The 15,442-nt window shown below is 44.7% G+C and overlaps 1 protein-coding gene across 4 annotated transcripts in view; it reads left to right on the forward strand.

Annotated features, from left to right (window-relative positions):
* LOC123997128 (zinc finger and BTB domain-containing protein 11-like) overlaps positions 1-10,280 on the forward strand; it is a 33,331-nt gene extending 23,051 nt beyond the window's left edge. For 2 of the 4 annotated variants that reach the window (XM_046301202.1, XM_046301203.1), the window contains exons 9-12: positions 560-641; positions 1,149-1,225; positions 3,687-3,862; positions 8,481-10,280. In XM_046301202.1, the coding sequence (XP_046157158.1) occupies positions 560-641; positions 1,149-1,225; positions 3,687-3,862; positions 8,481-9,439 (1,294 nt within the window). In that variant the 3' untranslated portion in view covers positions 9,440-10,280. The remainder of the gene's footprint in view (positions 1-559; positions 642-1,148; positions 1,226-3,686; positions 3,863-8,480) is intronic. The other 2 variants (XM_046301204.1, XM_046301205.1) reach the window with 2 other exon arrangements.
* Positions 10,281-15,442: the final 5,162 nt, after the last annotated feature.

The raw sequence follows: 15,442 nt of genomic DNA on the forward strand, positions 1-15,442 counted from the left end.
TTATTATTTTTTAATTGCAGGAAACTAGCTTTTAAAACAGCAACATTTTGTCTCTGTGGCCAAGAGACAAAATGGGCGGCAGCGTAGCCTAGTGGTTAGAGCATTGGACTAGTAACCGAAAGGTTGCAAGTTCAAATCCCAGAGCTGACAAGGTACAAAATCTGTCGTTCTGCCCTTGAACAGGCAGTTAACCCACTGTTCCTAGGCCATCATCGAAAATAAGAATTTGTTCTTAACTGACTTGCCTAGTTAAATAAAGGTAACATTTAAAAAAAGAGGATGGCCTCCAAAATGTAGGTTGGAGACAACGCCATTGTCCACGCCCCGTAAACCACTCCCCCCTCCCACGCTAACTTTCCACCGCTGCTGGAAAAAGTCGTGTGTGTGTGTGTGTGTGTGTGTGTGTGTGTGTGTGTGTGTGTGTGTGTGTGTGTGTGTGTGTGTGTGTGTGTGTGTGTGTGTGTGTGTGTGTGTGTGTGTGTGTGTGTGTGTGTGTGTGTGTGTGATGGCTTCGTGCAGATGCTCTGTTCTACACATCATGACTGTATCCCTCCTCCAGCTGTGATAGAAGTTTCTTTGAGGCCAAAGACCTGCAGCAGCACATGAACAAACACCTGAGACTCAAGCCCTTCCAGTGTCAGGTGGGGAATAGTCATTATGTTGTTATATTAGATTGATATTGTGTTATTAGAATATGTTAGATTGTTATTAGATTGTTATTAGATTAGATTGTTATTAAATTGTTATTAGATTGTTATTAGATTGTTATTAGATTAGATTGTTATTAAATTGTTATTAGATTGTTATTAGATTGTTATTAGATTAGATTGTTATTAAATTGTTATTAGATTAGATTGTTATTAGATTAGATTTATTAGATTGTTATTAGATTGTTATTAGATTGTTATTAGATTAGATTGTTATTAGATTGTTATTAGATTAGATTGTTATTAGATTGTTATTAGATTGTTATTAGATTAGATTGTTATTAAATTGTTATTAGATTGTTATTAGATTAGGTTGTTATTAGATTAGATTGTTATTAGATTAGATTGTTAGATTGTGTTATTAGATGTTATTAGATGATATTATTAGGTTCTTTCATATCGTGAGGTGCTATTGTTCGATAATGTTCTGTATTGTATCAGATCTGTGGGAAGTCGTACAGCTGGAAGAAGGACTGGTACTCCCATGTCAAGTCCCACAGCGTGGCAGAGCCTTACAGGTGAGTCCCCACTAATGCCTTACAGGTGAGTCCCCACTAATGCCTTACAGGTGAGTCCCCACTAATGCCTTACAGGTGAGTCCCCACTAATGCCTTACAGGTGAGTCCCCACTAATGCCTTACAGGTGAGTCCCCACTAATGCCTTACAGGTGAGTCCCCACGTTCACAGCCGTCAGCTTTGACCTAGTCTATAGTCGGTCTTCTCTGTCGAATGAGTGAAGTCCATGGAGAACAAGAGCACCTCCTCCCAGCTGCCCACTGCACTGAGGCTAGGGAACACGGTCTCCACCGATAAATCCATGATTATCGAAAACTTCAATAAGCACTTCTCAACGGCTGGCCATGCCTTCCGCCTGGCTACTCCAACCTCGGCCAACAGCTCTGTCCCCCCCGCAGCTCCTCGCCCAAGCCTCTCCAGGTTCTCCTTTACCCAAATCCAGATAGCAGATGTTCTGAAAGAGCTGCAAAATCTGGACCCGTACAAATCAGCTGGGCTTGACAATCTGGACCCTCTATTTCTGAAACTATCTGCCGCCATTTTCGCAACCCCTATTACCAGCCTGTTCAACCTCTCTTTCATATCGTCTGAGATCCCCAAGGATTGGAAAGCTGCCGCAGTCATCCCCCTCTTCAAAGGGGGAGACACCCTGGACCCAAACTGTTATAGACCTATATCCATTCTGCCCTGCCTATCTAAGGTCTTCGAAAGCCAAGTCAACAAACAGATCACTGACCATCTCGAATCCCACCGTACCTTCTCCGCTGTGCAATCTGGTTTCCGAGCCGGTCACGGGTGCACCTCAGCCACACTCAAGGTACTAAACGATATCATAACCGCCATCGATAAAAGACAGTACTGTGCAGCCGTCTTCATCGACCTCGCCAAGGCTTTCGACTCTGTCAATCACCATATTCTTATCGGCAGACTCAATAGCCTCGGTTTTTCGGATGACTGCCTTGCCTGGTTCACCAATTACATTGCAGACAGAGTTCAGTGTGTCAAATCGGAGGGCATGTTGTCCGGTCCTCAGGCAGTCTCTATGGGGGTGCCACAGGGTTCAATTCTCGGGCCGACTCTTTTCTCTGTATATATCAATGATGTTGCTCTTGCTGCGGGCGATTCCCTGATCCACCTCTACGCAGACGACACCATTCTATATACTTTTGGCCCGTCATTGGACACTGTGCTATCTAACCTCCAAACGAGCTTCAATGCCATAGCACTCCTTCCGTGGCCTCCAACTGCTCTTAAACGCGAGTAAAACCAAATGCATACTTTTCAACCGATCGCTGCCTGCACCCGCATGCCCGACCAGCACGCCTGACCAGCATCACCACCCTGGATGGTTCCGACATTTAATATGTGGACATCTATAAGTACCTAGGTGTCTGGCTAGACTGCAAACTCTCCTTCCAGACTCACATCAAACATCTCCAATCGAAAATCAAATCAAGAGTCGGCTTTCTATTCCGCAACAAAGCCTCCTTCACTCACGCCGCCAAGCTTACCCTAGTAAAACTGACTATCCTACCGATCCTGGACTTCGGCGATGTCATCTACAAAATGGCTTCCAACACTCTACTCAGCAAACTGGATGCAGTCTATCACAGTGCCATCCGTTTTGTCACTAAAGCACCTTATACCACCCACCACTGCGACTTGTATGCTCTAGTCGGCTGGCCCTCACTACATATTCGTCGCCAGACCCACTGGCTCCAGGTCATCTACAAGTCCATGCTAGGTAAAGCCCTGCCTTATCTCAGTTCACTGGTTACGATGGCAACACCCATCCGTAGCACGCGCTCCAGCAGGTGTATCTCTCTGATCATCCCTAAAGCCAACACCTCATTCGGCCGCCTTTCGTTCCAGTTCTCTGCTGCCCGTGACTGGAACGAACTGCAAAAATCTCTGAAGTTGGAGACTTTTATCTCCCTCACCAACTTCAAACATCAGCTATCCGAGCAGCTAACCGATCGCTGCAGCTGTACATAATCTATTGGTAAATAGCCCACCCATTTTCACCTACCTCATTCCCATACTGTTTTTATACTGTTTTTTATTTATTTACTTTTCTGCTCTTTTGCACACCAATATCTCTACCTGTACCTGACCATCTGATCATTTATCACTCCAGTGTTAATCTGCAAAACTGTATTATTCGCCTACCTCCTCATGCCTTTTGCACACATTGGATATAGACTGCCCATTTTTTTTTCTACTGTGTTATTGACTTGTTAATTGTTTACTCCATGTGTAACTCTGTGTTGTCTGTTCACACTGCTATGCTTTATCTTGGCCAGGTCGCAGTTGCAAATGAGAACTTGTTCTCAACTAGCCTACCTGGTTAAATAAAGGTGAAATAAAATAAAATAAAAAATGAGTGAGGCAGCCCGGTTAAAGCACTTCGACACCTGTTGATGTAATACGGGTTATTTATATAACGCTTCTCTGTCCTGTAGGTGTAACGTCTGCGGTAAGGAGTTCTTTGAGAAGGCACTGTTCCGGAGACACGTGAAGAAGGCCACGCACGGCAAGAAGGGCCGAGTCAAGCAGAACCTAGAGAGAGAGTGTGAACACTGTGGCAGGAAGTTCACCCAGCTCAGAGAGTACAGACGACACATGAACAACCACCAGGGTGAGACACACACTCACACACTCACACATCCACAATCTATCATTCTTCAACCTAATGGCAGCCCTGCCACTTGGTTTGCTATAAACCTGAGGGATGGGACTGGAGAAATGTAACCAATCCTGAGATGGGACCGTCTATGAGAGCCAATGAGAACAGCATCTCAAACCGATATAAGATGCAAACAACACTGTTCAACTGGGTCTAATTATTGTCTCTGTCTAAAACAGTAAATCCACTGGTCATATAGAGATGTGTTGATTGGGTGACTGGAGGAGTATAGAGATGTTGATTGGGTGGCTGGAGGAGTATAGAGATGTGTTGATTGGGTGACTGGAGGAGTATAGAGATGTTGATTGGGTGACTGGAGGAGTATAGAGATGTTGATTGGGTGACTGGAGGAGTATAGAGATGTTGATTGGGTGGCTGGAGGAGTATAGAGATGTGTTGATTGGGTGACTGGAGGAGTATAGAGATGTTGATTGGGTGACTGGAGGAGTATAGAGATGTGTTGATTGGGTGACTGGAGGAGTATAGAGATGTTGATTGGGTGGCTGGAGGAGTATAGAGATGTGTTGATTGGGTGACTGGAGGAGTATAGAGATGTGTTGATTGGGTGACTGGAGGAGTATAGAGATGTGTTGATTGGGTGACTGGAGGAGTATAGAGATGTGTTGATTGGGTGACTGGAGGAGTACAGAGATGTGTTGATTGGGTGACTGGAGGAGTATAGAGATGTGTTGATTGGTTGGCTGGAGGAGTATAGAGATGTGTTGATTGGTTGGATGGAGGAGTATAGAGATGTGTTGATTGGTTGGATGGAGGAGTATAGAGATGTGTTGATTGGGTGACTGGAGGAGTATAGAGATGTGTTGATTGGTTGGCTGGAGGAGTATAGAGATGTGTTGATTGGTTGGCTGGAGGAGTACAGAGATGTGTTGATTGGTTGGCTGGAGGAGTATAGAGATGTGTTGATTGGTTGGCTGGAGGAGTATAGAGATGTGTTGATTGGGTGACTGGAGGAGTATAGAGATGTGTTGATTGGTTGGATGGAGGAGTATAGAGATGTGTTGATTGGTTGGCTGGAGGAGTACAGAGATGTGTTGACTGGTTGGCTGGAGGAGTATAGAGATGTGTTGATTGGTTGGCTGGAGGAGTATAGAGATGTGTTGATTGGGTGACTGGAGGAGTATAGAGATGTGTTGATTGGTTGGATGGAGGAGTATAGAGATGTGTTGATTGGGTGACTGGAGGAGTATAGAGATGTTGATTGGGTGACTGGAGGAGTATAGAGATGTGTTGATTGGGTGACTGGAGGAGTACAGAGATGTGTTGATTGGGTGACTGGAGGAGTATAGAGATGTGTTGATTGGTTGGCTGGAGGAGTATAGAGATGTGTTGATTGGTTGGATGGAGGAGTATAGAGATGTGTTGATTGGTTGGATGGAGGAGTATAGAGATGTGTTGATTGGGTGACTGGAGGAGTATAGAGATGTTGATTGGGTGACTGGAGGAGTATAGAGATGTTGATTGGGTGGCTGGAGGAGTATAGAGATGTTGATTGGGTGACTGGAGGAGTATAGAGATGTGTTGATTGGGTGACTGGAGGAGTATAGAGATGTGTTGATTGGGTGACTGGAGGAGTATAGAGATGTGTTGATTGGGTGGCTGGAGGAGTATAGAGATGTGTTGATTGGGTGACTGGAGGAGTATAGAGATGTGTTGATTGGGTGACTGGAGGAGTATAGAGATGTGTTGATTGGGTGACTGGAGGAGTATAGAGATGTGTTGATTGGTTGATGGAGGAGTATAGAGATGTGTTGATTGGTTGGATGGAGGAGTATAGAGATGTGTTGATTGGGTGACTGGAGGAGTATAGAGATGTGTTGATTGGTTGGCTGGAGGAGTATAGAGATGTGTTGATTGGTTGGCTGGAGGAGTATAGAGATGTGTTGATTGGTTGGATGGAGGAGTATAGAGATTGGGTGACTGGAGGAGTATAGAGATGTGTTGATTGGTTGGCTGGAGGAGTATAGAGATGTGTTGATTGGGTGACTGGAGGAGTATAGAGATGTGTTGATTGGTTGGATGGAGGAGTATAGAGATGTGTTGATTGGGTGGCTGGAGAAGTATAGAGATGTGTTGATTGGTTGGCTGGAGAAGTATAGAGATGTGTTGATTGGGTGACTGGAGGAGTATAGAGATGTGTTGATTGGGTGACTGGAGGAGTATAGAGATGTGTTGATTGGGTGACTGGAGGAGTATAGAGATGTGTTGATTGGTTGGATGGAGGAGTATAGAGATGTGTTGATTGGTTGGCTGGAGGAGTACAGAGATGTGTTGATTGGTTGGCTGGAGGAGTATAGAGATGTGTTGATTGGTTGGCTGGAGGAGTATAGAGATGTGTTGATTGGGTGACTGGAGGAGTACAGAGATGTGTTGATTGGTTGGCTGGAGGAGTATAGAGATGTGTTGATTGGTTGGCTGGAGGAGTATAGAGATGTGTTGATTGGGTGACTGGAGGAGTACAGAGATGTGTTGATTGGTTGGCTGGAGGAGTATAGAGATGTGTTGATTGGTTGGATGGAGGAGTACAGAGATGTGTTGATTGGGTGACTGGAGGAGTATAGAGATGTGTTGATTGGGTGACTGGAGGAGTATAGAGATGTGTTGATTGGGTGACTGGAGGAGTATAGAGATGTGTTGATTGGGTGACTGGAGGAGTATAGAGATGTGTTGATTGGGTGACTGGAGGAGTATAGAGATGTGTTGATTGGTTGGCTGGAGGAGTATAGAGATGTGTTGATTGGGTGACTGGAGGAGTATAGAGATGTGTTGATTGGGTGACTGGAGGAGTATAGAGATGTGTTGATTGGTTGGCTGGAGGAGTATAGAGATGTGTTGATTGGGTGACTGGAGGAGTATAGAGATGTGTTGATTGGGTGACTGGAGGAGTATAGAGATGTGTTGATTGGGTGACTGGAGGAGTATAGAGATGTGTTGATTGGGTGACTGGAGGAGTATAGAGATGTGTTGATTGGGTGACTGGAGGAGTATAGAGATGTGTTGATTGGGTGACTGGAGGAGTATAGAGATGTGTTGATTGGGTGACTGGAGGAGTATAGAGATGTGTTGATTGGGTGACTGGAGGAGTATAGAGATGTGTTGATTGGGTGACTGGAGGAGTATAGAGATGTGTTGATTGGGTGACTGGAGGAGTATAGAGATGTGTTGATTGGGTGACTGGAGGAGTATAGAGATGTGTTGATTGGTTGACTGGAGGAGTATAGAGATGTGTTGATTGGTTGGCTGGAGGAGTATAGAGATGTGTTGATTGGTGACTGGAGGAGTATAGAGATGTGTTGATTGGGTGACTGGAGGAGTATAGAGATGTGTTGATTGGTGACTGGAGGAGTATAGAGATGTGTTGATTGGGTGACTGGAGGAGTATAGAGATGTGTTGATTGGGTGACTGGAGGAGTATAGAGATGTGTTGATTGGGTGACTGGAGGAGTATAGAGATGTTGATTGGGTGACTGGAGGAGTATAGAGATGTTGATTGGGTGACTGGAGGAGTATAGAGATGTTGATTGGGTGACTGGAGGAGTATAGAGATGTTGATTGGGTGGCTGGAGGAGTATAGAGATGTGTTGATTGGGTGGCTGGAGGAGTATAGAGATGTGTTGATTGGGTGGCTGGAGGAGTATAGAGATGGTGATTGGCTGGAGGAGTATAGAGATGTGTTGATTGGGTGACTGGAGGAGTATAGAGATGTGTTGATTGGTTGGCTGGAGGAGTATAGAGATGTGTTGATTGGGTGACTGGAGGAGTATAGAGATGTGTTGATTGGGTGACTGGAGGAGTATAGAGATGTGTTGATTGGGTGACTGGAGGAGTATAGAGATGTTGATTGGGTGACTGGAGGAGTATAGAGATGTGTTGATTGGGTGACTGGAGGAGTATAGAGATGTGTTGATTGGGTGACTGGAGAAGTATAGAGATGTTGATTGGCTGGAGGAGTATAGAGATGGGTTGATTGGGTGGCTGGAGGAGTATAGAGATGGTGATTGGCTGGAGGAGTATAGAGATGTGTTGATTGGGTGGCTGGAGGAGTATAGAGATGTGTTGATTGGGTGACTGGAGGAGTATAGAGATGTGTTGATTGGGTGGCTGGAGGAGTATAGAGATGTTGATTGGGTGACTGGAGGAGTATAGAGATGTGTTGATTGGGTGGCTGGAGGAGTATAGAGATGTTGATTGGCTGGAAGAGTATAGAGATGTGTTGATTGGGTGGCTGGAGGAGTATAGAGATGTGTTGATTGGGTGGCTGGAGGAGTATAGAGATGTTGATTGGGTGACTGGAGGAGTATAGAGATGTGTTGATTGGTTGACTGGAGGAGTATAGAGATGTGTTGATTGGTTGGCTAGAGGAGTATAGAGATGTGTTGATTGGTTGGCTAGAGGAGTATAGAGATGTGTTGATTGGTTGGCTAGAGGAGTATAGAGATGTGTTGATTGGTTGGCTAGAGGAGTATAGAGATGTGTTGATTGGTTGGCTAGAGGAGTACAACGTAGTGATGTATGTTTCCCTGTCTTTTTAACACCTGTCCTCTTCTCTCAGGAGTCAAACCCTTTGAGTGTCTGACGTGTGGCGTAGCCTGGGCCGACGCCCGCTCTCTGAAGAGACACGTGCGCACCCACACCGGCGAGCGCCCTTACGTGTGCCCCGAGTGCCAGGAAGCCCACATCGATGCCCGCTCCCTACGGAAGCACATGACCAAGTACCACGGCGACCTCCTGCCTGGTAAGATCATGCTGGAGAAAGATACGCTACAGTTTCACAACCAGGGTACTCAGGTGGAACACGCCATCTCCATCCTGGAGTCTGATCTCCCCCCCGAGCTCCGGCCCGTCCAGGCGCCGCCGGCCGAGGAGATCGAGACGGTGCTGATCACGGAGGAGACGGTGGAGGCGGTTCAGGCCGTTCAGGGTGACGGGGTCGCGACCTTGTCAGACCAGAGTATCATGCAGGTGGTGAACTATGTGCTGTCCCAGCAAAGTGTGCTGCCTGGGGGGGTGAAGATGGAGGGAGATGAAGGGCAGGAGGTTATTCAGACCATGGAGCAGCAGGAGGTTATGCAGACCATGGAGCAGCAGGAGGTTATTCAGACCATGGAGCAGCAGGAGGTTATTCAGACCATGGAGCAGCAGGAGGTTATTCAGACCATGGAGCAGCAGGAGGTTATTCAGACCATGGAGCAGCAGGAGGTTATTCAGACCATGGAGCAGCAGGAGGTTATTCAGACCATGGAGCAGCAGGAGGGAGATGGAGGGCAGGAGGTTATTCAGACCATGGAGCAGCAGGAGGTTATTCAGACCATGGAGCAGCAGGAGGTTATGCAGACCATGGAGCAGCAGGAGGTTATGCAGACCGTGGAGCAGCAGGAGGGAGATGGAGGGCAGGAGGTTATTCAGACCATGGAGCAGCAGGAGGTTATTCAGACCATGGAGCAGCAGGAGGTTATTCACACCATGGAGCAGCAGGAGGTTATGCAGACCGTGGAGCAGGAGAAGCTTTGATCATTTGAATCAGCTGTGTTGTGCTAGGCCAAAAGATAAACCCCCCCCTTTGGCACTTTGGTAACGGCCATTTCCTGCAATCTGGAGCAACAAAAAAGGCCTTGAATGATAAATAAAGTTTAAAAAAAGAACTTGTTTTCTTTATTTTAATTTAATTTTACGTAGTGGCGCTGCTAGTCCACAAGGTGGCACTGCGCCCCCTCTTCCATTCTTTGAGGAGAACCCTTTCGTGTCCCTGAATCAGCTGGTCAGGTCCGGTGACTAGGTCTATGTGGTTACTCTATCCTCTGTAGAGTACATTACTGTCGACCAGGGGCCCATAGGGCTCTGAGTGGGCCGCTATGTAAGGTGGGGGGGGGGTAAGGGGCCATTTGAGAGGCACCCTTGGAATGCTAATCGTAAGAGAAGGGAGTGGTAGACCTGCGTCCTCCAGAGTGCGTCCTCGACAGAGTGCGTCCTCGACAGAGAGTCCTCGACAGAGTGCGTCCTCGACAGAGTGCGTCCTCGACAGAGTGCGTCCTCGACAGAGTGCGTCCTCGACAGAGATGGGACTGTGTGGAGTAACAGGGCACCTGGGGTTCAGTAGAACACAAAGGAAAGTCATGCGTTTTGTTATTGGGCAGATTGAGGTCCTGCCTGGCTGTTTTTCGTCCTGTTGACCAAGACCCTGCTCCTCCTCAACCCAGGAACCATCCTTCTCTCTACAGTGGGACAGGAAGTACCAAGTCGACTTTTATTTTGATTATGTACATTGAATGAACTGAGGTTTTTGACTTTTCTGTTCGATCTTGTGTGTAAATGTGTAAATAACGACAATCATTAAAATATTCTGAATTAATAATCTCGGTTAATTTACTGCATTCATGAAGTTACCCGGTTGGTGAATCTCAGGAGAGATGTTTGTTTCGTAGAATTCTAAAAGAATCCAGACTCAGTTTCCTTCCTCGTGTTGGTTAAACCAGCCTGATCTGCCAGCTCACGTTCTGTTTTAGGTCCATCTGGTTTCACAACACTCAGTTTCCTTGGTTAAACCAGCCTGATCTGCCAGCTCACGTTCTGTTTTAGGTCCATCTGGTTTCACAACACTCAGTTTCCTTCCTCGTGTTGGTTAGAGCTCTGTTGGGCTTTACAAATGACCTCAACTAACCTGTACCCATTGACTTGGTACCCGTGCCCCCTCTATATAGCCTCGTTATTGTCATGTCATTTTATAACTTTTTTTTATTTTTAACTTTAGTTTATTTGGTAAATATTTTTTAAATCTTATTTCTTGAACTGCATTGTGGGTTAAAGGCTTGTAAAGTGAGCATTTCACGGTAAGGTTAAAGGCTTGTAAAAGTGAGCATTTCACGGTAAGGTTAAAGGCTTGTAAAAGTGAGCATTTCACGGTAAGGTTAAAGGCTTGTAAAGTGAGCATTTCACGGTAAGGTTAAAGGCTTGTAAAAGTGAGCATTTCACGGTAAGGTTAAAGGCTTGTAAAAGTGAGCATTTCACGGTAAGGTTAAAGGCTTGTAAAAGTGAGCATTTCACGGTAAGGTTAAAGGCTTGTAAAGTGAGCATTTCACGGTAAGGTTAAAGGCTTGTAAAGTGAGCATTTCACGGTAAGGTTAAAGGCTTGTAAAGTGAGCATTTCACGGTAAGGTTAAAGGCTTGTAAAGTGAACATTTCACGGTAAGGTTAAAGGCTTGTAAAAGTGAGCATTTCACAGTAAGGTTAAAGGCTTGTAAAGTGAGCATTTCACGGTAAGGTTAAAGGCTTGTAAAAGTGAGCATTTCACGGTAAGGTTAAAGGCTTGTAAAAGTGAGCATTTCACGGTAAGGTTAAAGGCTTGTAAAAGTGAGCATTTCACGGTAAGGTTAAAGGCTTGTAAAAGTGAGCATTTCACGGTAAGGTTAAAGGCTTGTAAAGTGAGCATTTCACGGTTAAAGGTTAAAGCATTTCACGGTAAGGTTAAAGCTTTAAAGGCTTGTAAAAGTGAGCATTTCACGGTAAGGTTAAAGGCTTGTAAAAGTGAGCATTTCACGGTAAGGTTAAAGGCTTGTAAAAGTGAGCATTTCACGGTAAAGGCTTGTAAAGTGAGCATTTCACGGTAAAAAGGCTTGTAAAGTGAGCATTTCACGGTAAGGTTAAAGGCTTGTAAAGTGAGCATTTCACGGTAAGGTTAAAGGCTTGTAAAGTGAACATTTCACGGTAAGGTTAAAGGCTTGTAAAAGTGAGCATTTCACAGTAAGGTTAAAGGCTTGTAAAAGTGAGCATTTCACGGTAAGGTTAAAGGCTTGTAAAGTGAGCATTTCACGGTAAGGTTAAAGGCTTGTAAAAGTGAGCATTTCACGGTAAGGTTAAAGGCTTGTAAAAGTGAGCATTTCACGGTAAGGTTAAAGGCTTGTAAAAGTGAGCATTTCACGGTAAGGTTAAAGGCTTGTAAAAGTGAGGTTAAAGGCTTGTAAAATGAGCATTTCACGGTAAGGTTAAAGGCTTGTAAACTGAGCATTTCACGGTTAAGGTTAAAGGCTTGTAAAAGTGAGCATTTCACGGTAAGGTTAAAGGCTTGTAAAAGTGAGCATTTCACGGTAAGGTTAAAGGCTTGTAAAAGTGAGCATTTCACGGTAAGGTTAAAGGCTTGTAAAGTGAGCATTTGACAAATTCGATGTGACTTGTGAACCTCCCTTCCCGCTGGCCACAGGTTTTCCTTATTGAGTTGGTTACAGAGCTCTGTTGTGAAACCCCTCTGCCTAAACTGAAACGTTATACTACCTATTGGTTACAGAGCTCTGTTGTGAAACCCCTCTGCCTAAACTGAAACGTTATACTACCTATTGGTTACAGAGCTCTGTTGTGAAACCCTTCTGCCTAAACTGAAACGTTATACTACCTATTGGTTACAGAGCTCTGTTGTGAAACCCCTCTGCCTAAACTGAAACGTTATACTACCTATTGGTTACAGAGCTCTGTTGTGAAACCCCTCTGCCTAAACTGAAACGTTATACTACCTATTGGTTACAGAGCTCTGTTGTGAAACCCTCTGCCTAAACTGAAACGTTATACTACCTATTGGTTACAGAGCTCTGTTGTGAAACCCCTCTGCCTAAACTGAAACGTTATACTACCTATTGGTTACAGAGCTCTGTTGTGAAACCCCTCTGCCTAAACTGAAACGTTATACTACCTATTGGTTACAGAGCTCTGTTGTGAAACCCTCTGCCTAAACTGAAACGTTATACTACCTATTGGTTACAGAGCTCTGTTGTGAAACCCCTCTGCCTAAACTGAAACGTTATACTACCTATTGGTTACAGAGCTCTGTTGTGAAACCCCTCTGCCTAAACTGAAACGTTATACTACCTATTGGTTACAGAGCTCTGTTGTGAAACCCCTCTGCCTAAACTGAAACGTTATACTACCTATTGGTTACAGAGCTCTGTTGTGAAACCCCTCTGCCTAAACTGAAACGTTATACTACCTATTGGTTACAGAGCTCTGTTGTGAAACCCCTCTGCCTAAACTGAAACGTTATACTACCTATTGGTTACAGAGCTCTGTTGTGAAACCCCTCTGCCTAAACTGAAACGTTATACTACCTATTGGTTACAGAGCTCTGTTGTGAAACCCCTCTGCCTAAACTGAAACGTTATACTACCTATTGGTTACAGAGCTCTGTTGTGAAACCCCTCTGCCTAAACTGAAACGTTATACTACCTATTGGTTACAGAGCTCTGTTGTGAAACCCCTCTGCCTAAACTGAAACGTTATACTACCTATTGGTTACAGAGCTCTGTTGTGAAACCCCTCTGCCTAAACTGAAACGTTATACTACCTATTGGTTACAGAGCTCTGTTGTGAAACCCCTCTGCCTAAACTGAAACGTTATACTACCTATTGGTTACAGAGCTCTGTTGTGAAACCCCTCTGCCTAAACTGAAACGTTATACTACCTATTGGTTACAGAGCTCTGTTGTGAAACCCCTCTGCCTAAACTGAAACGTTATACTACCTATTGGTTACAGAGCTCTGTTGTGAAACCCCTCTGCCTAAACTGAAACGTTATACTACCTATTGGTTACAGAGCTCTGTTGTGAAACCCCTCTGCCTAAACTGAAACGTTATACTACCTATTGGTTACAGAGCTCTGTTGTGAAACCCCTCTGCCTAAACTGAAACGTTATACTACCTATTGGTTACAGAGCTCTGTTGTGAAACCCCTCTGCCTAAACTGAAACGTTATACTACCTATTGGTTACAGAGCTCTGTTGTGAAACCCCTCTGCCTAAACTGAAACGTTATACTACCTATTGGTTACAGAGCTCTGTTGTGAAACCCCTCTGCCTAAACTGAAACGTTATACTACCTATTGGTTACAGAGCTCTGTTGTGAAACCCCTCTGCCTAAACTGAAACGTTATACTACCTATTGGTTACAGAGCTCTGTTGTGAAACCCCTCTGCCTAAACTGAAACGTTATACTACCTATTGGTTACAGAGCTCTGTTGTGAAACCCCTCTGCCTAAACTGAAACGTTATACTACCTATTGGTTACAGAGCTCTGTTGTGAAACCCCTCTGCCTAAACTGAAACGTTATACTACCTATTGGTTACAGAGCTCTGTTGTGAAACCCCTCTGCCTAAACTGAAACGTTATACTACCTATTGGTTACAGAGCTCTGTTGTGAAACCCCTGCTAAACTGCCTAAACTGAAACGTTATTATACTACCTATTGGTTACAGAGCTCTGTTGTGAAACCCCTCTGCCTAAACTGAAACGTTATACTACCTATTGGTTACAGAGCTCTGTTGTGAAACCCCTCTGCCTAAACTGAAACGTTATACTACCTATTGGTTACAGAGCTCTGTTGTGAAACCCCTCTGCCTAAACTGAAACGTTATACTACCTATTGGTTACAGAGCTCTGTTGTGAAACCCCTCTGCCTAAACTGAAACGTTATACTACCTATTGGTTACAGAGCTCTGTTGTGAAACCCCTCTGCCTAAACTGAAACGTTATACTACCTATTGGTTACAGAGCTCTGTTGTGAAACCCCTCTGCCTAAACTGAAACGTTATACTACCTATTGGTTACAGAGCTCTGTTGTGAAACCCCTCTGCCTAAACTGAAACGTTATACTACCTATTGGTTACAGAGCTCTGTTGTGAAACCCCTCTGCCTAAACTGAAACGTTATACTACCTATTGGTTACAGAGCTCTGTTGTGAAACCCCTCTGCCTAAACTGAAACGTTATACTACCTATTGGTTACAGAGCTCTGTTGTGAAACCCTCTGCCTAAACTGAAACGTTATACTACCTATTGGTTACAGAGCTCTGTTGTGAAACCCCTCTGCCTAAACTGAAACGTTATACTACCTATTGGTTACAGAGCTCTGTTGTGAAACCCCTCTGCCTAAACTGAAACGTTATACTACCTATTGGTTACAGAGCTCTGTTGTGAAACCCCTCTGCCTAAACTGAAACGTTATACTACCTATTGGTTACAGAGCTCTGTTGTGAAACCCCTCTGCCTAAACTGAAACGTTATACTACCTATTGGTTACAGAGCTCTGTTGTGAAACCCCTCTGCCTAAACTGAAACGTTATACTACCTATTGGTTACAGAGCTCTGTTGTGAAACCCCTCTGCCTAAACTGAAACGTTATACTACCTATTGGTTACAGAGCTCTGTTGTGAAACCCCTCTGCCTAAACTGAAACGTTATACTACCTATTGGTTACAGAGCTCTGTTGTGAAACCCCTCTGCCTAAACTGAAACGTTATACTACCTATTGGTTACAGAGCTCTGTTGTGAAACCCCTCTGCCTAAACTGAAACGTTATACTACCTATTGGTTACAGAGCTCTGTTGTGAAACCCTCTGCCTAAACTGAAACGTTATACTACCTATTGGTTACAGAGCTCTGTTGTGAAACCCCTCTGCCTAAACTGAAACGTTATACTACCTATTGGTTACAGAGCTCTGTTGTGAAACCCCTCTGCCTAAACTGAAACGTTATACTA

This window comes from Oncorhynchus gorbuscha, linkage group LG15, assembly GCF_021184085.1.
Source record: "Oncorhynchus gorbuscha isolate QuinsamMale2020 ecotype Even-year linkage group LG15, OgorEven_v1.0, whole genome shotgun sequence".
In the NCBI taxonomy this organism is placed as follows: Eukaryota; Metazoa; Chordata; class Actinopteri; order Salmoniformes; family Salmonidae; genus Oncorhynchus; species Oncorhynchus gorbuscha.